General features: G+C 47.9%; 1 protein-coding gene across 1 annotated transcript; it reads left to right on the forward strand.

The window, feature by feature from the left end:
• The first annotated feature begins 17,872 nt into the window (after window positions 1-17,872).
• LOC135910627 (innexin shaking-B-like) lies at window positions 17,873-19,670 on the forward strand. The gene has a single exon (XM_065442634.2). The coding sequence runs from the start codon at window positions 18,064-18,066 to the stop codon at window positions 19,168-19,170; it is 1,107 nt and encodes a 368-aa protein (XP_065298706.2). The 5' UTR covers window positions 17,873-18,063; the 3' UTR covers window positions 19,171-19,670.
• The last annotated feature ends 3,235 nt before the right edge of the window (window positions 19,671-22,905 follow it).

The following is a 22,905-nucleotide window of genomic DNA, read 5'->3' on the forward strand; positions in this document are numbered from 1 at the left end:
TATGCACTATAAAAAATTTAATTATGTGGTTTTACGTGCAAAACCACTTTCTGATTATGAGGCACGCCGTAGTGGGGCACTCCAGAAATTTCGACCGCCTGGGGTTCTTTAACGTGCACCTAAATCTAAATACACGGGTGTTTTCGCCCCCATCGAAATGCGGCCGCCGTAACCGGGATTCGATCCCGCGACCTCGTGCTCAGCAGCCCAACACCATAGCCACTGAGCAACCACGGCGGGTGGTATGTACTACGCTTGTCAGATCAAACTGGCCAGACGTGGTGAGGGCCCTTTAAAAGCAGCCAACAACAGAAAAATATATTTTTTTTTATTGTGAGGTTGTAAACACGTTCAATTAAACAGTGTATGCTGACTACGTAGTGATTTCAGTTAAATTATTTTGCAGATGCCTCGCAAATTGAGAAAGCAAATGAGGTTAAAATCACCCTCATGAGATCTTGCCCATATGAGGGGCAACACATGTGTTCAGTGTGTTAAGTTCAGTGCGTTATTAAAGTTCAGTGTAACTTTGATTGATAATTATTTGTAATGTGGAATCTTTGGACTCGACCTAATCATATTTTTCATTGAACAAAATTTTGACCGACTTCAATATACTACATTTGTACAGTTCCTGCAGATAAATATCCCCAAGACTGGTTGCGTTATAAATATAAATGCGGCATTGTAAGCAAGTGAGTAACCTCAACACATGTTAAAAATTGGTTTGACAAAATTATGATTGCACTGCACTAGGAACCTCTGGTGCGCGAACTTATAGGCACGCCGTCATTTGGATTTTATCAGGGGGTAAAGATTTTGCGCTCCACATTTTCGTCATTCAATGCAACGTAATCAAATTCAACTAAACACGAGTACTAGTTTACTTCGGTTCGCTAAACAGCTATAGCTTGTGCTTAGCAGCGTAACACCATAGCCGCTAAGCCATCGCGGCGGCTCCGGATACGACTTAGGGAAGAGAACTCTGGTGTAACGTTAAGGAGGACAATTCCTCCTTAACCAAGCCTTGGCGAACCGCGAACGCTCAGCTCTTGTGGACGCGGCATGCATACGCGGGAAACAAAGCTTTCGCAGTGGCGGTTGTGGACGGCCGCGGATCCACAAGACATGCAGCCACGGTAATCGCAAGGAAGCCTGAACAGGCCGAACGGGTTGCGATCGCTGTTGCGCTCGCCGACGACAATCTTTGCCATATCTATACAGCGACTACATAGCCGCTATCAGAGCTTTCCAAAAGGGCACGGTCTGCGCACAGGCTCAGAATCGTTACAAAGAAAGAGATGAAGAAACACGTCATATACTGGTTCCCGGCACACTTTAGGACCAAAGATCGGCGACGTCTAACGAGGCGGCACACGAGGCTGCGCGCGCGCTTACAGACCGCACTGCTTAATTCACCCGACCACTCGGATAACAAGGACGCCCCCACTGCATACAATGAAATCACTAAACACTACTACCTACAACGTAGACTGTATAGCACGCCACACCGCACGCTCACTCGAGCTCAAGCGGTTACACTCAGAATGCTACAAACAGACACATACACCACGCAAAACAGACTACACCATTACATGCCTGAGCTCTGCGACAAGTCTTAATGCACCAATTGCAATAGACCTCTTAACGTATATCATTTATTCTGGCCGTGCTCGCAAGCTCACATAAACTACGAACAGGACAAGCGCAAGTTTGAAGAAGCAATCCGGAGCGAAGAACTCGCTCCCCAACTCTGGGCCGTCCAGCAGGTCCACGACGCCGCCAGGAAACTCAACCTCCCGGTTGCGTCGTGGGAGACGCCCACTCCATGAGAGCCCAAAGCTCTCGTGGCCTGCAGGACCTCGAATAAAGTTGATTTCCTTCCTTCCTCCAGATCCAACCGGCCTCCAAGGAGACGCGTGTTTCTGTGCGGCCGCCCAGATTGTCTGTAGGGACGAACGGAGCAAGCGTTCTCCCACCTATAGTTGATACCTAGACGAAAACAAATCTCAGGGAACAAATTTCCTCGAATTTCTTTCTCACAACTTCACCTTTTCGCGCATGTGCAGAAAGAACGTATAAATGCACTTTCGATGTGCTCGCGTTTGTTTGGAGCAGTTGCAATAATAGTTGCCAATTGCCCAAAATTGCATCACACATTTTAATATGTTGCCTGTTTCAAAATTACATAAATGAAGTGCTCGAGAGCGTTATATGCATGCCGCCTGGGTTACAAACAGAAGTGTTTTTTTATGGCCGACATTTTAAAGCACGTGATGCAATTATGGGCAACTTACTGAAACTCTATTGCTACTTCTCCAAAGAAACAGCTCATCTGAACATTTAATTGTAATCCTGCAAGGTTGCACAGTCCTAGCTGTTGTAACAGTGTTTGTGCTTCATGCTTGCTAGCGATTAAAAAAAAAAGCACACTGTCTTCACACGGTACATATTGCTACATCAGCGAAATATCCCCACCAGAACCCCGATTGAGCGAGTTAATATGCTCGCTCGGTTTGGTAATGGGATGTGCCGGGCGCATGTATATGTGTACATGTGCCAGCGCAGGTGAGGTTGTGTATCCAGGTTGAGCCTCTAGGATCGAGAAAGACTGCGGTTAGCCGGACCTGCGCCACCACGTGGTTAACCGTGAGAGGTCCATATACAGGGGAGACAGTCAGGGCTTGAAGCGGTGCGTTCGGCCGCTGCGGGATGTGCACGGATACGACCGAGAACACGTTCGCTTCGAGTGGAATGCATGGGCCTTGCCGTGCACGAGGCGAACGTGGTACGCGGTCGTAACTGTGAACAGCCGGTGATGGACGAGCAAGAGTATAGGGCATAGGGTCAACTGCCCCGGTGGTTGTAGGGGGGCACTCTGCCGTTTCAGCACTGCCTCATATACAGTGAAACTTCACTTGAACGAACTCCAAGGGACCCCAGGGAAAAGTTTGGCAGAGTGAAAGTTCACTAAACTGAAATAAGCCAGCGTGCGACAGCTTGTTGCCGTTATGTAAGAACAAAAGAACTGGTGGTCAACTTGTTTATCAACGCATTTATTTGTCACTCTGCTCAAGTTCCGCTAATTAGCACTTTGCAAAGAACACTGTGATCTTCTGCTGCACTTTAGCACTTAGCACTGCAGCAGTTGTGAACTGAGTCACTGTGTCTAAGCACTCGAGAGAACCTTCTCTGGCACAGCGGGCTGCTGGGCAGCAAAGGCTTTAACTTTTTCCAGGGCGATTAGTGCCTGTGTGGCAGATATATTTGGCGCTTCGTCATCACTGGTAGAACCTTCCTTGTCTTCGCCTGCTTCAGGTAATGCACTTGCTACAATACCTTCCGTAGTGAGTGCAGCGCATGTCTCCAACATGGTGTCACAGGCGGCATACTCCTCAAAAGACAAAGGGCTATCTGCACCTAGCCTTTCTGACAATTCCAGCCAGCCACCTGGCTCACTGTTCTCTTCATCAGTGCCATGGTCCTCTGCTTCGAGATTGGTGTCGACAGCAGTCCAGTTTGCTGCATACAGACCTGCTTTTTGCCAGCAATTCACTATCGTTGCTGGTTTCACACTCCACCAAGCTCCTGCGAGCATTTCTGCTGCCTGCCGCACATTAACCGCGTCAGGCTTCTGCATTCTTAATTAAATTTACCAGAATGCGCTGCACAAGCCGCTTCCTGTAGTGTACTTTTACATTCTTTATGATGCCTAGACCAAGAGGCTGCAGGAGTGACGTGCAGTTGGGCGGCAGGAACTCGACTCTGATGTTACTGAGACGTGTGTCCACTAATGAATGAATGAATAGAATTTATTGATAGGAAAGACGGAGAGGTCGACCTGAGCTAGTGCGCTCTAGTCTGCTACTCTGTACTGGGGAAGAGGGAAGGGGAGTGAAAGTATTGGGATGGATGATGATCCATCCCAATACTTTCACTCCCCTTCACCCATGAGAATCATGGGTCCTGAAACTGGAATGTTCCTGGATCGTAAATCCTTTACCCATGTGGCAACAGCGTCGTCGACTTTTATGAAATATCCAGTGCACAATCTTTTGCGGGAGGGGCCGAGCTGCGCACTTTCCGATGCGGCCGCGATCGCTTGGCGCTGGCTCTTAATCGTGGACAGTGACGATGCAGGGATCCCAAATGCCTTTGCAATGTCAAGTTGACGCTGCTCGGAGTCCAGCCTACGTAAAATGTCCCGTTTTTCGTCGAGTGTCAGGCGCTTTCGTTTGCCGCTCATGGTTAACTAGCACGCGCACACTTTCTCGGGGCCAAGACGAATAGGCCTAGTACGGCTGAAGCTGTGGCTGGCTCTGGATCTGGCTAGCTATGGCTGTGGAGCCAACTAAACGCTCTAAACGGGGAAAAACAGCCATGGTTTCGGCTGGCTACGGCTTAGGCAACCAATCCAGTTCAAAGCTAAACCGCTAAATGAAGGCGGTAAAGGCCGATCCACACGACGGACCAAATTGCTCTTTTGGACCGCGGTCCGCGCATCACGTGATAGGACGTCACCAGTTCGTGCGTACCGCCGTTGGCCCGCGCAAGGCCGCGGCCCTCGCGGTCCAACAAATCGCCGAGGCTTTTCCCGCTTCCGTATTGGCGGCGGACCGCATGCAAACCGCAGCGATTTTGGCTTAGCCAACGAATGTTGTCCGGCAACAGAGCCAAATCCAATCTAGTTTTCGGCTCAGCAAAAGCCAGTCAAGCCAGTCGTTTCATGTCCGCCGTTCCGCCTACACGTTCGTGCAGCAGATATATTTTTTAAACACCGTGTCCTCTTGGAGTGACGAGGAGGTTTTTTTCATCTTGTATGCCTCGTTGAGCAGTTCCCGGCTTTGTGGGACTCGAGCCGGAATGATAACAATGATAACACTCTGGCCGAGAGTGTAGCTGGTTGGTCCGCTCTGCCGTCTGCTATGGCGGTCCGCCGTGTGGATGTGCTCTGCGCCGGACCGGACCGCGGCGGGCCGTGACGTCGCATCACATGACCGATCGGCCCGCGGACTTGGTCCGTCGTGTGGATCGGCCTTAAGCGGTAACGCAGTAATGGACCGCGGTCGGCGCGGTTCTCAACGTAAAAAAAGCTTGGCAAAAAGGGCGGTTTATACTTGTCGATGTGCTCAGTATGACCTAGGAGACATGGCATGGCACCTCTGAATCTGTTCGTAGAAGTGAAATGCGCACTGCAGTAAATTTCGTTAAACTGAAGGGCGTTTGCATAGGGTTCAATGGCGCGACGGTGGGGGTTCTAAAAAAAGTTCGTACAACTGAATACTTCGTTTAAATGAAGTTCGTTCAAGTGGTATTTTACTGTATAACGCGCACGAAAGGCGCGAGCACTTTTAGTTTTGTCCGTTTTATTCCCGCGCTACCACCGTGCATTAGGAGCAGCACCGCCAAGAACAATTGTTTGGGCGCTGATACGAATTGTGCCACTGTGCATTATATCGTGACACTCTGACGAAGGAGATGTTGTCAGCATGGTCGGAAGAAGGCGACGCTCTGTACTTCGCACGCTGTCTGCCATCTAGTCAGCCGCTACGATTATTCTAAATATCCTGTAAATATTACGTCTGACTGTTTTTAACCCCGTAACATTTTTGGTGGAGGTAGCGGGATTTATATCAAGACGGAATAATGGCATTTTGGGAGAGCTTCAGAATGGCTTCAGAACAGGTAGGCGTTTGGATGATAACTTGTTTATTCTTAGTCAGTGTATTGAAATATCAAAAGCAGAAAGCAGACCGTTGTACGTGGCCTTTTTAGACATTACAGGAGCCTACGACAACGTAGACCGCAGCATTTTGGGGGATATTCTGGAAGGGAAGGCTTAGGTAACGTTGTCTACAGCTTTTGAGAGAGATTTACCTAGAAAATAACGTTTGCGTTGAATAGGAAGGGATGAGGAGCGAGGAGAAAGTTCATATCAACAAGGGACTGAGGCAGGGGTGCCCTTTATCCCCGCTGCTGTTTACGGTGTACATGGTGAGGATGGAGAGGGCGCTAGAAGGAAGTAATATCAGGTTTAATATCTCATACAAACAGGCGGGTACAGTAGTAGAGCAGCAATCCCCAGGTTTATTTTATGCGGAAGACATTGTGTTGCTAGCTAACAAGCAAAGTGATTTGCAACGTCTGGCTAATATCTGTGGACAGCTAGGTTTCAAACAATTTAGGTTTGAAATTTAGTGTTAGAAAATCAGGTGTTATGGTATTCAATGAAAACTGTGAACAGAAAGTGTAGATACAGTGCCAAGAAATACCTCGGGTAACAGAATAGAAATACCTTGGTATATGGATAAACGAAGGCAATAGATATATGGAAACACAGGAAAAAACCATAACAGTAAAAGGGAAGAGAAATGCAGCCATAATGAAGCACAGAGCACTATGGGGATTCAATAGGTACGATGTCCTCCGAGGTATGTGGAAAGGGGTAATGGTTCCAGGACTTACTTTTCGAAATCCGGTTGTTTGCTTTATATCAGGGTACAATCAGGACTCGACGGGAACCAAAGGTCAGTGGGTCGCCTCGCATTGGGCGTTCACGGGAAGACTACAAATGAAGCTGTGCAGGGTTATATGGGCTGGACTAGTTTTTAATTGAGGGAAGCTCGCAGCACAATTGAGTATGAAGGACGGCTGAGGAATATGAAAGAAAGTAAATGGGCTGGGAGAGTTCAGGTATCTGTACGGGAAAAAACACTGATTCACAGTGGAGGAAAAGAACTAGGAAGCTTACCAGCAAGCATGCGGTCTGTAGGGTGGGCAACACAGCAACAAAGAAGGTCAAGCGGAAAGTCAGAGAGGCTGAAATAATCTCATGGGTGGCGGCAATGGAAAAGAAACTTGCCATGAGTAACTACTTAAGAGGAAAAAACAAAATCAGGAAAGGAACCGGTTATGATAACTCAAAGGGAAGCTCATTACTTTTTGAAGCGAGATCGGGATGGCTTAGTACACGCACTTGTAAGGCGGGATATAAGAAGGAAGAGGAAGCATGTGGTTGCTGCGGTAAAGCTATACGACGGAGCAAGTTTTATTAGAATGTGAAGACGTCTATCCAGCGGTCGATTTAGGCACCACTGGCCTCCTTTAAGCCCTTGGGTTCAGCGGGAGCAGTGGTAAAGCAAACATGTCCGCAATAGGCATTAGTAAGAGGCGATCGGATGATTGGTGGAACAAAAGTAGGGAAACGACAAAAGACGGAAACGTACAAAAGCACAGTTCGCAATAGGGGACCAGAAAATTTGGGCGTAGTAGTTCTTAGTTGTTTTTTTTTATTGTTTAACCTAGGTATGACATTATAGGCAGTATATTAGCAAGAGCTTGGTGGCGCAACCGACCGTGCCGTTCCAAAGGGGACGCTCATAACATTCATCCATCCATCCCCACGCTGGAAATTGTTGGGTGACCTATAAGGAGTGTTCTGCCGCACGAATTTTTCAAAATATAGTTCATTAGTAGCCGACTTGTTGTGACATTACCACCAGCCCGGATTCCGAATCTGCAAGATGCAGAATTTATCCTGCGAGCGCCCAAATTCTCCCGTGACAAGTCAGGATGCTGAGCTGTCAGGCAGCGGTGTTCTGCGGAGAAGCATCGGCGGGCAACGTGTTCACACGTGTCAGCAAGTGCCAGACAGCCCGGCGCCGCACCTCCCTTTTCCTGGGGGTCACCGCGTGCGCGAACTTTGAACCGGGTGGCCAGCGCGGTCGCTGGTTGGACCTCTCGGACGACCGCCGAGTGCTGACTTTGTATTGGGCCATTTGAGTGACAATGGTTCCTCGGGGATTATAAAAGACGCGACGCGCCGCCTGAAAAACCGGATCCGCCGACCCACCGGGAGCCAGTGCTGCTCTCGACTGGGGTGAGATGTGTCACGCGTTTTCGCCGGACGTCGCCGTGCGGGAACAGTCGCGTTTGCTGTGAGATCTCGGCCCCAGTGCCGACCCGTTCATGTCCTGTATAATGACCTGTATATAGTGTATAAAGTCCCTTTTGTTATTCTCATCGACGCCTGGCTCGGAGTCTTCGCTACCAACGCTCTGTCACGAAACGGGTGACGAGCGCTACGGGACCACAAAGTCGTAATCGTGGTGCAGCGGTGCAAAGTCGTAACAGAGTGTAGGTATTGAAGTGCCGCGAACGCGTGATGTGAAGAGGCGAGCGCCACTGCCAAGAGACACTCTCTCCACTTGCCCCGTCTAGCCTCCGCAATCGGAATTCCTTCCCTTTATACATGGACACATCACGCACTCAAGAGGGCTATACCTCGGTAGTTTTGGATGACACCGAATCCCTGAGAAACTCCGCTGCAATGCGCGGAACAAATGCCGCTTACGGAGAAATTCTCGGTGTTGCTCTTGCTATTCGATACGCCATCCGTGTTCCCGAGGAAGTGTGTATATTGACGGACTCGCAACAGGCATGCCGGGCGTTCCTATATCAGGACATGGCATCCCGAGAGCGGCGCACCAAATTCTCAAACAGGTCCCGCAAAATGCGCCAACCACACCTCCCCGCGTCCACTTATTCTGGACTCCTGGTGATACCTCGCTGCCGGGTAACGGACGCGCAGATACGGTTGCCCGAGAAATTTCCTTCCGGGCGACTCGGCGTGGCGAGGCGACTAGTTCAGAGTGGGGGGATCCCTTGCTCCGTTACAAAGACATACTCCGTCATTATACACGCATTCGTCGCACCCACGCCGCACCACCGCCATCCTTCTCGCGAGAAGAAGCAGAGGCATTGCACCAGTTACAAGCTGCAACTTTTCCGAATCTTGTCTCTCTCAATAAATTCTATCCACATTGTTATGCAGATCGTTGCCCTGGCTGTGGCAGCTCGCCCACAATCTTCCACGTCACGATTGAGTGCACTACAAACCTCTTTCCTCCCTTGCCAACTCTCCTTTACCCCCTACGCAACAAAGAGCTGTGGGACGAAGCCCTCAGCGACGGACCTCCCGAGGTCCTCCGAGCTGTGATACAACGGGCTCGAAACATCGCCGGAATCATCTTAGGGACCCTGGACTGAGGGTTCCTCCCACACTGCTCTCGCCGTCCAAATATTAATAATAAAGATGTTTTACTCTCCCCCTGCGTTCTCCTATGACGGTACCGCAGAATCACGTGACGTTTACGTCACGGGCCCCGCCTCCCTCTTCTTTTACTTTATTTTATTTATTTATTTATAGATGCTGCGATCTGAAATCAGATCATAGCAGGGTGGGTATACATAGAAATATACAAGCATGTAAACACATACAAATCCATCACATATGCAGGCATTTTCAGACATTGGTGAAGAATACATAACATAAAGAAAAAAACATACAAGCAGATAACGCACACGAATTCATAACATTTGCAAGCATTTTTCAAACATTGATAAGGAGTTCTGGGTAACAATATAAGAATTAAGATTAGTCCAATCTGTTATTGTCCTAGGAAAAAAAGAATATTTGAAACAGTTATTCCGTGCGTTGATGGGGGTTATCGATAAAGCATGCCTTCGTCTCGTTTTATAACCTGATGAGTAAGTAAAGAACTTGGAAGTGTTAACCTTATAATGGCCGTTTACAAGTTGAAAGAGGAACTTTAATCGATAGATACGGTTGCACACAGTCACCGGGGGTAATCCATTGCGCCTTACGAGCTCACCAACAGACGCGCGGCCGCATGAACTAAAAACAAACCTAACTACCTTGTGCTGTACACGTTCCAGTTTTTTAATATTGGTTAAAGTGAATGGGTCCCAAATAATTACGGCATATTCCAACAACGGACGAATGTAGGAATTGCACGCCCGTAAACGAACATCAGACGTAGATGATTTCAGTGAGCGCCTCAAGAAAAACAGTTTACGCAAAGAATTCGCAACAACAGTATCTATGTGCTTCGTCCAGGAAAGCTCATTGGTTATCCATAGGCCCAAATATTTGTACCCTCTTACCTCTGATAGAGATACGTTGCCAACATTATATGCAAATTGAAGAGGTTCTTTCTTATGTGTGATTCTCATAAAAACAGTTTTTTTTTTCAAAATTAAAAGACATTTGCCATTGTTCACACCAAGCAGTGACCTTTGCCAGGTCATTATTTAGACGCACTTGATCATCAACAGAAGATATCCTTTCATACAAAATACAGTCATCTGCGTAAAGTTTCACGGAAACTGAAAGTTCTGCGACTGTGTCATTTATAAATAATAGAAATAAAAGTGGTCCCAAAACTGATCCCTGGGGGACTCCAGACGCAACCTCTGTATGGTTAGAAGAAGTATTGTTTAAGGTGACAAATTGGTGTCTGTTAGTAAGATAGGCTCTGATCCATGTAAGTATCTGCTCATTTTTTATATAATACCCTAATTTATGGATTAATTTGTTATGTGATACCTTGTCAAATGCTTTACGAAAATCCGTGAACACAATATCTGTTTGCTTCCCTTCATTAATTGCCTGTGCGAGATCGTGAACAGTTTCAACTAATTGAGTACATGTAGAAAACCTATGCCTGAAACCATGTTGGACATCTGTAAGTACCTTGTGCTCTTCTAACTGAAATTCTTCATTGCAACTGCTCCAAAGAAACAGCTTATCTGAAAATTTAGTTGTGCTTCTGCAAGGTTGCACAGTCCTAGCTGTTGCAACCGTTTTTGTGCTTCATGCTTACTAGCGATAAGAAAAAAGAAACGAGCACACTGTCCTCACTTGGTACATATTGCTACATCAGCGAAATATCCGCACCAGAAAGTGAGTGACAGGAAGGCTTTCTTCCTCTCACTTGCTCCGCTCCTAGATACTGAGAGAGATTTGGTACTGTTGGGAGACTTCAACTGTGTTTGTCATTCCAGAGACCACTCATACCTAACTAATCGTTATGATGCAAGTGCTACTTTCCTGCATCACTTAACAGAAGATCACAATCTAATAGACGTGGGCGCCTACACACCATCTTGGGTGCGGTTCACGCACTTTCAAGGCGTCTCCCATGCTCGACTTGATCGTGTGTATGTTTCGACAAATCTCTGGTCTAACATTCACAACTACGCCGTGAAGCCTGTATTTTTTACAGACCACTGTTTAGTAGCTGTATCATGGGGTCCCCGAAAATTTCGCAGGTTTGCTCCAAACTGGGAACTGTGGAAACTTAATACACAACTTTTGCGAGAGGAAAGTTTTGTAAACAAAGTGAAAGAATTATGGCTAGAAATAACACAATGTCAACAGCTCCCTTTGTTTGCTCAATGGGAAATGTTCAAAAATAGAGTGAAAAATGAGGCGATTGCCATTTCGTGTGAGCTGTCTCAAAGAAAAAAAGCTGAAAAGCATTACCTTCATGATCTACTTCACAAGCTGCACGCTTTCGAAAGCCAGGAACCAGGGTTGTATAGCGATGAAATAAACACAGTTCGCGCACAAATACAGAAATATGAGACGGAAGTGTACAAAGGAGCAATGGTGCGTTCACGCACAACTCGCTTCACAGACGAACAGCCCACAAAAAGGGCTCTCGGTGATGAGAAGAGATACGCGCTTTCCAAGCAAATATTAGAAATTGAGTCTGGTGGGTCGATATACACCGACACGTCCCAAATAATAAGCCTATTTGAAGCTCATTATAAAGATCTTTTCGCTGCAGTTAAGCCTCAAAATGGATACGGAGAAAACGCTGATCAGTTTACTTCCCTTATGCCACACTTAGAAGAAGATGATCGGCTCAGCGTTGATGGGCCAATAACTCGAGAAGAAATTAATTTTGCTGTCGAAACGCTACAGAAGAACAAGACGCCTGGTCCTGATGGCCTTAGTGCTGAATTTTATATAAAATTTCAGAAATTCCTGTGTCCTTTTCTGGAGCAGCTTTTCGAAGAAGCCTATCAATATGGTGAGCTTCCTCCATCCTTCTATCAGGGCCACACAACCTTAATACCAAAAAGCACTGATGATGAAACAATAAAGAGAGTAAACGGATATAGGCCGATATCGTTATGTAACGTGGATTACAAAATATTTGCAAAAATACTGACCAATAGATTGCAGACAGTCATTACTAAATTAGTAGGAGATCAACAAACATGCGGAATTCGAGGCCGCTCTATACAGACAAATATTCATATCGCACGTTCAGTCCTTGAGTGCATAGAGGGTAGTACGGATCAAGTAGCTCTTCTCCAGATTGACCTCGCCAAAGCCTTTGATAAGGTTCAACACGGATTTTTGTTCCAACTACTGCGACATCTACAATTAGGGGATGTATTATACAATGGTATAACACTTTGTTATAAACATTGCACCACAAAGTTAATTGTGAACCGTACCCTCTCAGATATAATACAAGTACAGTCATCCGTTCGTCAAGGTTGTCCGCTCTCGCCTTTACTCTTTGCCATATACTTAGAACCGCTTTGCTTAAGCGTGCTTTGCGACTCGAGCATTAAAGGATACATGTATGCCGGTGAGGAAATTAAAGTGCTAGCTTATGCAGATGACATTGCCTTCTTTTGCGTCGATAAGCCAAGCATTACCAAGGCAATAAACGCTACCCTGCGTTTCTGTGAGACTGCAGGAGCTACTGTAAATTTTGACAAAAGTAGGGGCTTTTGGTTAGGCATGTGGGCGCTCACTCCCTCTGTATTCGCGAATATTCATTGGAATCAGTCTCCGTTGCGATATCTTGGAGTACCTCTCGATAACTTCCGTAATAGTGGACCTCATTGGACGTCCACGATAACCACTATCCGTCAAAAGGTGACAACCTGGCAGGGACGTGATCTCTCCATTTTTGCGAGAGCTAAGGCATGCAATACATTTCTCGCTACTAAGCTTCTTTATGTTCTGCAGGTCTTGCACTGCTCACGTGTCCATGTCCAGGCATTTCATAGAATATTTGCATGCTTTATTTGGCATTCATCATGGGAAGCTATGAGAAGGGACAACCTTTTTCTCCCGCTTGAAAAGGGAGGCCTGGGTCTTGTGCATTTATTTGTGCGACAATTGGTCATGCGCTTATTTTACCTTAAAAATGTCCATCATCCATTCCTTCTCGCAGTTAATCGAGCACGTCTTGCGTCACACCTACCCTTTCTGTTTGTCACGACAAACTTTGTTCAAGAACTACCGCTATGGGGCTTCCTAAAGGAACTTGTCGACACTATTTCATTCTTGAAAGCCAGATTCACCCTTGAATATTTGTTTACCGCTAATCGAACGTCGCTAAACGTAGCACTTATAGATAACCTTTTCCCTGTACCTCTGTACCGAAAGCCGTATCAGTCTCTATTTGGTCAAGATGTTCTTTGCCGTGTCCGTAGAATGTGCATTGCGCCAGCAGCGAAAACGTTTTTCTTTAAGCTGCACACTTCCACACTGCCAGTTAAAACGTGGCTTCAGGAAAAAGGACTGTATGTACCCTGGAATACAAATTGTAGGCTTTGCAATCAACCCGAGACAATAGAACATTGCTTTATACTTTGTCGTGACGCATTTCTTTTTTGGGACATTTTACAAAGAACTATCAAAAAAGACTTTCCTCTCACATGTTATGGTATCCGGTTCCTTCCTTTCAAAAATACTGCCAGTAATACACCATATGATTTGTTTATGTTATTAGGACTTTATTCATTATGGAGAAGTCGAATGATCGACAGACATGCCGAGCCACCTCGCTCGACAAGGTCTATCTTCCGTGAAGAGACTGCCCAAGTCCGTAGTGTGGTGCTTACATATGATCCCGTCCCTGAATGGATTTCACACCTGGACGCTTGTGTTTGTTTGCCAGAATTTTGAACTGTCATTGGACTGTATACTATCTGTGAATTTGTTTCTCTTGTATGTTCATATGTAATGTAACTGCGTTGGTTTGACAGTACCGATAATTCCATGCAATAAAGAGAAAAAAAAAAAAAGAACCACGATTGAGCGAGTTAATATGCTCGCTCGGTTTGGTAATGGGATGTGCCGGGCGCATGTATACGTGTACATGTGCCAGCGCAGGTGAGGTTGTGTATCCAGGTTTGATGACTCTAGGATCGAGAAAGACTGCGGTTAGCCGGACCTGCGCCAGCACGAGGTTTTAACCGTGTGAGGTCCACATACAGGGCACGATCAGGGCTTGAAACGGTCCGTTCCCGCTGCGGGATGTGCACGGGTACGCCGGAGAACACGTTCGCTTCGAGTGGAATGCATGGACGTTGTCGTGCACGAGGCGAACGTGGTACGCGGTCGTAACTGTGAACAGCCGGAGACGGTCGAGCGAAGAGCACGGGGCATAGGGTCAACTGCCTCGGCGGTTGTAGGTGGGGCGCTCAAGCCGTTTTAGCACTGCCTCCCTCATATTACAACGCGCACAAGAGGCGCGGGCACATTTAGTTTGTCCGTTTTATTCCCACGCTACCACCATGCATTAAGAGCAGCACCATCAAGTGCAATTCTTTGGGCGCTGATACGAATTGTGCCGCTCTGGATTATATTGTGACACGCTGACGAAGAAGATGGTATTTATTACAGTAGCAACAAACCGACGTTCACCAGTTGTGCATAGTCAGACAATGGAGAGCACAATGAAAGTCACACAGAGAAAAGTCATGGTTCATACTGTCGGTACAAATGTTGGTTTCACTTTAGAAGGGTGGTAGGATAGGCACCTCACCAAAATGGAGTAGCAGTCCGGCTGTGTATCGAGTCCATCATAAACCTGCTTTAGGTGTAGTGTCATTTGGATGAAATTTGCCCTTGTAGGTACAACCATTTCAGCGTTTCGGTCCATCATTCGCGTTTTCCACAAACTGTGCATTCCAATGAGAAAAAAACATATCAAAAGGTGCACCGTTATCAGAGGTCGGCAGTAGGTATCGCATAGTATGAGCATTAATCTCAAAGTCTTTTTTTTTTAAATCCGCTGGAGGACATCCCAATATAGTATGGCGTCGGTGCAGCTAATAAAACAATGTTCAAGCTTGGTCGGAAGAAGGCGACGCTCTGTACTTCGCGCGCTGTCTACCATCTGTTCAGCTGCTACGATTATTTTAAATATTGACACGTGTACTTGGTTTGTCTTTATCGGGCGACACGTTTCACCGCCTAACAAATGTTATCGCACAGCCCAGGACGCGCCTGCATGTATCGGAAGTTTCTGGAATGTTATCGATGCTTCCATCCGCTGTCTGTGACCTAACCTTGTGTAATATGATCGCATGTGTGCGCGATGCGAACGATGCAGAACTTTTGTGGAAGGCACGCGGGTCCCAGCGATTACTCTGGTACATTCGACGACTGATGTATAAAAGCCGACGCGCTTGACCCGCTGATCAGATTTCGACAATCGCCGATCGTGTTTGCCGCTACCGTTGTTCTTTGAGTGTATAGCCTGTTTTTGAGTGCACAAGTCCGCCAAATAAAACGCTCGGTTCGGTAATCACAATTTTGCTGCCTCCCTAACCGTCCCTACCACGTGACAATATCCTGTAAATATACGTCTGACTGTTTTTAACCCTGTAACATTTTTGGTGGAGGTATAGCGGGATCATTATCAAGACGGATTTACGCAGTGGGCGCTCCTTGGCTGCATCCACAATGCCAGCACAAGGCGAGGATGCTTCGGGCCCGTCGGCAGCCACGCCCACCGTCATTCTAGCACAACCCCGCGACCCAAGAACCTTTTCTGGCACCGATGACACTGATGACACTGCGCCGCGGACGATTTTGCGCACTGTGCACGAGAACACCTGACTAGCGGCATAAGTCAGTGCTACACGAATACTGAGGCAGGCGCAAGCGGATCGCACAGAACGACCGCGCTCTGGTACAACGTTCGAAAATGACGTAGTTCCGTTCTTAGATACGGAGCCTTAGATACGTTTGGTACCCTGATTCCGGATCAACTGTACGCATTGCAGCAATAATTCTTCTCATTATTTACGTAGTTCTTTGTTGCCTTGTTATTTTAACGGTGTTTGCGCTTGACTATAATTACGGCAATGATGCAATTCATTTCTTTTCTTGTTGGCATTATCGTAACCTTGATTCTTGCGTGACTGTTATTACCTCAATACTGACCCTGTAACTGCTTTCTGCAACTGCAATTATTGTTGTCATATCCTCTCCGTTCTAGTTATTCTCTTGTATAATCACGTAATCAAATTGTCATATGCCCAAATTTTTTTTATTGTATAAGATTTAGTATGTAACACCTTATACCATGTTCCTATGTATCACATATACAGCCCTTCCTGTTACAACCCCTGATGGAATTTACAGTATCAATAAATGAAATGAATGAAATAACGTTCGCCTCTTCGAACCCGCGGTAAAACCACCTGAACAGGTGGGATTAAAGAAAAAGAAGCAAAACGCAGTGCATCTCGCCAAACTCATCAAGGACATCATCATCATCATCATCTACGAAGAAGTTTCATTTTTATGTGTCTATTAACGGGCAAACGGCAAACGTTTTGGTCTCCCGGCAAGCATCGATAGCCACACAAATTAAAGCAAATTTCAGACAGACACCAAACACCGTACATTGCAAATTTTGAAATGTTCCAGCACTGTTTCTACTTATTATTTTTTTAAATAGCAGTCCCCGCCACGTGAATTATTGATACGTCCGACAATATATTGAAACGACAAACTTTTACTGGACGCCGCTTCACGAATAAATGACAGTACAGTGAGAGCTCGTTAATTCGAACTTCAATAATTCGAATTTATGGATAATTCGAACTGTACGATTTGGTCCGGCCAAGCTCCACAGAAGTCTATGTATAAAAAAGTCCGTTAATTCGAACGCGAGAAGGTTCCCTCACGGATAATTCGAACTACGCTCGCCTGGCACACGGCCAGAGAAACGCGCCTACTGCCTACACACAAGGCTGTATTGCCTCCTAAACGGAGAGAACGGCGAGGGAAGGCAAAATCGGAAAAAAATCTAACCGACGCGGGGTCAGCCAGAAAGCAGCGGCGGCTGCCGCCTCCGTTCTACGTAACCTCCGATACTTCTTGCCCGTTGCGAATCTCGGAGGCTTTGCAAATCTTGTACAGCTGCTAATGTTGTGCGGAGATGGCACGGCAAGCGCCAAAACACAGCGAATCAAGTACGTCGCAGCTGCGCTTGCAATCAAGAACCAACGAATCAGGGCCTTCGCCACCTTCACATGTTCGGCGTCTTTGTCTCGGCAGTCTTCATCGGTTGTGTACCTCTGTTTTCAGCTTAGGAGGTATCGGCCGTCGCGATTCATTGTGATGGTGTTAAGCCTCGGCTAACGTTCGTTTCGGTGGACATCGGTGGTGTGGCACAGTCGGACCCTGGGCTTCGACTTGAAGAGCACACGCCATCTCTTTCTGACACGCCAAATTTTTGACATTCCCTAGTGCTTCCAAATCTCAATGTACTGTTGCTCTCCTTCACTTTCGTTAGTTCGAACTTTCGTTAATTCGAACTGAAGCGGCTTCCCTTTGCGGTTCGAATTAACGAGCTTTTACTGTATATCCAATAGTGGCGCGTCAAACAAAATATTTGGAAACTTATAGCATCGCAGTGATGCGTTCTCGCATTACGTCTTGTGAAGGGCAGGACTCTCCCCGCTTATGTCTGTTTTTCGTCAAAATACGATAGATTTTCACTTACGCAGAACGCACCGCGTAACTTCAATCTGATTTTGAAAATTGTCCTCTTGACTGTGCACGCGGCGACGTATGTTTATTGTTATTTTTTGTGTCATATTTACCTCTCTACGGCACCGGGCTCCTGGGGCCGCCAGCGGACAGTCGTAGCGTCCACACGGCGTTCCTCAAGACACCAGCGTGCGCGCATGTGACCAGCTATATAAGCGCGTTCGGCTTTCGTGCTGTCTAGCGCACTCGGCTGCGCTGGCACTAGCTGGCACGCGACATCAGTGACAGCGTTCCAGCGTGGCCAGAGTTGGCGCTCGCTCACGTGGCGTTCGATCACTCGGTGGCGAGCACGAGCTGGCCGACGCTGTCGTCCCGGCCACGTTACTTGTCTTCGAACACTTCCTGTCCCGATCGAAAACTTCCGACGAACTCGAAACATGCTTCACTTCCTGGGCAACTTGCGGAAGCTCTTCAGGGCGCGCAAGGTGAACACCGACGGCAACGTCTTCCGCCTCCACACCGTCGTCACGGTCGCCATTCTGATGGCCTTCGGCACGATCCTCACCACCAGGGAGTACGTGGGGACGCCCATGGACTGCCACTGCCCGACGGTTCCCAAGAGCGTGGTCGACTCCTTCTGCTGGGTCGAGTCCACGTTCAGCTTTCGCCCCCTTTTCAATGCGTCGTACAACGGAAGCGTCGTCTATCCTGGCGCCGGCCACAAGCCTCCGGGAAGCGGACTCGGAGACCGCAAGTACCACACGTACTACCAGTGGGTCTGCTTCCTCATGTTCGCGCAGGCGCTGTGCTTCTACGTGCCCCGCTGGTTCTGGAAGGCCTGGGAAGGTGGCAAGGTGCCCGCCATCGTCGCCGCGCTCGACATCCGCTCGGCCTTGACGCAGGACAGCGCCGAAGTTCGGTCGCAGATGGTCGACTTCCTGGTGCTCAACATGAACCACAACCGCTGCTATCTGGCCAAGTACCTGCTGTGCGAAGTGCTCAGCGTCGTCAACATCGTCGCCCAGGTGGCCTTCACCGACTACGTCCTGGGAGGAGGATTCCTGACCTACGGCTGGGACCTGGTCCGCTGGCATCGCGGCGAGGGCCGCGACTTGGTGAGTCCGGCGGTGATGGCCTTCCCCAGGATCGCCATGTGCACCTTCCTCAAGTACGGCCAGTCGGGGACGATCGAGAACCGAGAGGCCATCTGCGTCCTCCCGCTCAACATCATCAACGAGAAGGTCTTCGCGTTCCTCTGGTTCTGGTACGCGTCCCTGCTGCTCGCTGGCCTGTTGGCCGCGTCCTATCGCGTGCTGCTGCTGGTGAACGCGCCGCTCAGGCGTCGCCTGCTCAGCTGGCGCTACCCGGACAGCCAGCGCATCTCGACCGTCGTGTCGGCCATGTCGGCCGGCGACGTCTTCCTCCTCAGCCTGGTGGGGCAGAACGTGGACTCGCTCGTCTTCAGCCAGCTGGTGGCGGAGCTGTCGCGCCGGTTGGTCAAGGTGCCCGCAGTCGTGCTTCCGTCAGCTCCGCTGCCTCACTGAGAGAGGCAGTCCAACAAGTGCTCGCTAGTTGACTCTCCCCGTCCGCGCGGTTATTATGCGGGAGAACGTGCCCCCCTCATTGTTTTGTTTGGAGTGATTTGTTTTTTGTTTTGTCAGGCTGATGATAAAATGTTTTCATGTGTGCCACTCATCTTTCGTCTGTTAATGTTGGCGACTTCATTATGCAGCGTATCTCGCCGGCTCTTTCGCGGTGGCGTGTGTTGGCTCGGCGATTCCGACTTGCTCTAAAGAAACTGGAGGAAGTGCATGTCGCAGAAGAGGAGGAGAGACTGGCGTCGAATGAGAATGAGAGAGGGGGGAGTAGGGGAGGGATATCGCCATCGCAGGGAGATACACGGACAACGAACAGCGTCGTGCTGCCGTGGCATGCCAGTATGCGGTGCTGGTATGGAGGTACCATCAGTGGGTGCTGTCGCTATCATCGCACCACGTAGAAGAAAAACACTCTGCAGGAATAATAAAATACGATTGACAAAGTACTCGAAGCTTTGCTTCCTTCTTTTGGCTGATGCAGCTTCACGTACGTATTGCGTCACACTCACAGGTCGATGAATGACCGCTACATATCCTGCGTTCTGAAAACGTTTGGGAGCCACTTCTTCCCCGCTTTTGTGGTGGTGCAGTGCCAGAAGTGCCAAAATTCAATCGAATCGAATATTTTTCTAATAGTTTGTGAATAATTTTCAACCTTTTCACCAACAATTTTCGCATACAGGTATTCACGACAATGAAAATTTGTTTCTGTCATTACACGATGCACATTATAAAGGATGCTTTATTAAAATCACAGAAGGAGCCTTAGGAAAAACTAAGCAGATTGCTTGCATACTCTGGACTCTTCGAAGCCGTCACTGTAAGTCATTATTATGTGATTAGATAACGACAGTCATAAGGCAACGTTGCGGGTAATATTTGTGTATACCTTCGGGACCAAATATTGTATGCGTGTCGTATGCGTTGATGGCAGAAAAAAAAAAACCTTTTCTCTAGTTCGAATGGTCCCGGCAGATGGTGCCGCTATTGTGTAAAGTATGGTGCAATGAAATGTATTCCGACTTACTCCCATGAGAGGACAAAAGCGCTGCATTTATAAATCGTACCAAACAATACCAACTGCCGAATACCATGTATAAAGGACATTTTTTTTGCGAATGATCGTGTTTAGCCAGGAAAGTATGGCTGTCAGATCGACGCAGCGTGGTCTAGCACGTCGTCTGCTGTGAATGGAATGAAAGTTATTCCATTTTTGCTTCGATTTCAAGCTTAATAGCGCAGAGTCGCTGACGTAAAGTTTAAAAAGGAATTCGAGCATACTTGGATACACGAGAAATGACTTAGATTCGATGACATAACTGAATAGCGACTATTTGATTCGATGACCGAATCAAATAGCACTATATTCGCTTCATTCGCTCGTGCTGCTGCTTATTACGCGCCAGAAGCTACTTCTTCCTCCTACTACGCGAACCATATACTTCGCAGAACGGGTAACATCTAGCCCATATGTCTAGCCCTTACCCCAACCCGGCTGTGAGCAGCTCCATCGAGAGAGGGCGTCCTGAGCTGTACGCCTCTGACGTCACAAGGCTCTACGTGGCAGCACCGGCGGCGGTTGTCGCGAGCAGACGACCGAACGAGCGCATTCTGTACAACGAGCACAGTTTGCAGTAAAATTAAATTTTGGCCACCCGCGTCCTTGCTTCACTTTTGGCCTTCACTGCATAGCGAGTGCGTGACGCAGCGAAGACACAGCGCAGAGCAATGATGGGAAGCTACAGCGGTCACTCGAGCGTCGGCGCCGTACTGCAGCAGTCGATCTTAATTAACTGCGGAGGCTATGCTCGATAACATCTCGCTGCGCACGGACGAAGGAACAATTGGACGCGTACTGACAATTACCCGTCTGCATGCTCGAAGCATGCAGACAAACCGCGGGCTCGGAGTGCTGCAGCCGCTTCCTGGCAGTACACTACTCGTTTATTCGTCACCGCGAACTTTGCGACGAGAAAGCAGCTGACAGCCGAAGAGAATGCCACTCACAGCACACCCGGCGGCTGTGCTGTATGCGTATCGTTCGAGGTCGAGAGAAGCACATAAATATCCGCAGAACCAGCGCGAGTGTTTGAATCTATCAATCTCGAAGCCTGTTTGAGTTACCGAGGTATGGCAGCGGTATTGAAAGACGCGCACGGCCCCGTCATCTGTTGCCAGGAGGACGGGGCCGATGTATGGTGCCTGCTTAGGGATGATGCTCGCCATTTACAGAAGCAAAGGTATTGGGAGTCTGGCCTCATAGCTCATCAGTGTCGAAAGCACCCGAACGTGAAAGACTTGAGTGCCCGACTTCAGATACGCTGCACCTGGCTTAGCGATGCGAAAGTGTGATCAAGACTCGCGTATTCTGTCTCTTTCTCTCACTCCCCCATCCCCCTCTCCACGTGTAGGGTAGCAAACTGTGCAAAGTCCAGTTAACCCTGCTGCCTGTTCTTCCTCGCTCCACCCTCTCTCTCTCTATCTTGCCGAGGGAAGAATTGCACAGAGAAGTGCAACATTTGTGTCACACACCCCTTGTGAAACGTCCTAGGGGATCGTCCAAGAATGGGCAGGTACCAAGTGGCACATACCAAGTTGCACCTACCAATTTACACGTACCAAGTTGCACATAGTAAATGTGCAACTTGGTATGTAGGCAACTACATGGTATGTAGGCACTTTGTCATAGTAAAAGACAAAGTTGCCTACTGAAACACCGGAGCAAATGGAGGCCAGATTAGCATGTTATAGAGAAGCTTACCAAGCGCGGAAGCGTGCCAAGATTGAAGCTACTGCAACAGCCAGCGTCAATCAGCAACACGAACAACGAGGAGGAGACGAAGTTCACTAGGGTTGAGGATTGGGCGAGTAGTTATAGCATTCGAAAACCGGTACAGCGCAACGTAGAAAGGAAGAAACAAGCCGAGCCGGCCAGGTGAAAGTTGTAAGTCAGCGCTTTGTGCTTTCATCTGGCCGGCTCGGCTTGTTTCTTCCTTTCTATGTTGCGCTGTACCAGTTTTAGGAGGAGACGAATCCGTGGATGCAAACAGCGGCACCCACAACGAGCGTTTAGACGAACCACACTCTTTCATGGCTGGCGGCAAGCTCGACTGCGACAGCCACGTTTCACCGCAAGTTCACGGACACTTCGGCAGCGTGTGCAACGTGTGTGGAAGACTGTGGCCTAACTCTAATGAATCACTGTGTGCATAGTCTTTGCAAAACCAAGCCAAACACTCGTGATAACTAGGTATACAAGAAAAAACGTGAGTCTATACCGCACTTCTACAAAGGGAAGTTTATTGATGTACTAGTAGCAATAACAGCACAGGTAACTAACTTGGAAAACCGTGTACATTAATACTCATATAGGTAAAACAAGCAATTGTTCCCCCCGTCCGCATATTGTGACTGAGCATCGAGAGTTGGGATCACTCGACAGAAAAAAGAGAGAAAAAAAAACGAAACACACACACACGTACAAAACAAAAATGTCAAATTTGCTGGCTGCAAGTTATACACGTAGCGGAAATACGTGATGCCATCTTAATTTTCTGACTGTACATTTCAACTTAACCCATGAGTTTCTTCTCTTCCTGTCGTGAAAGAAGTGCTCTTAAAATGGCAACATTGGAAACTCCATCTGGCCCTTCCTCACTAAAAAAAAAGCTAGTATGCCAC

Source organism: Dermacentor albipictus, chromosome 2, assembly GCF_038994185.2.
Source record: "Dermacentor albipictus isolate Rhodes 1998 colony chromosome 2, USDA_Dalb.pri_finalv2, whole genome shotgun sequence".
NCBI lineage: Eukaryota > Metazoa > Arthropoda > Arachnida > Ixodida > Ixodidae > Dermacentor > Dermacentor albipictus.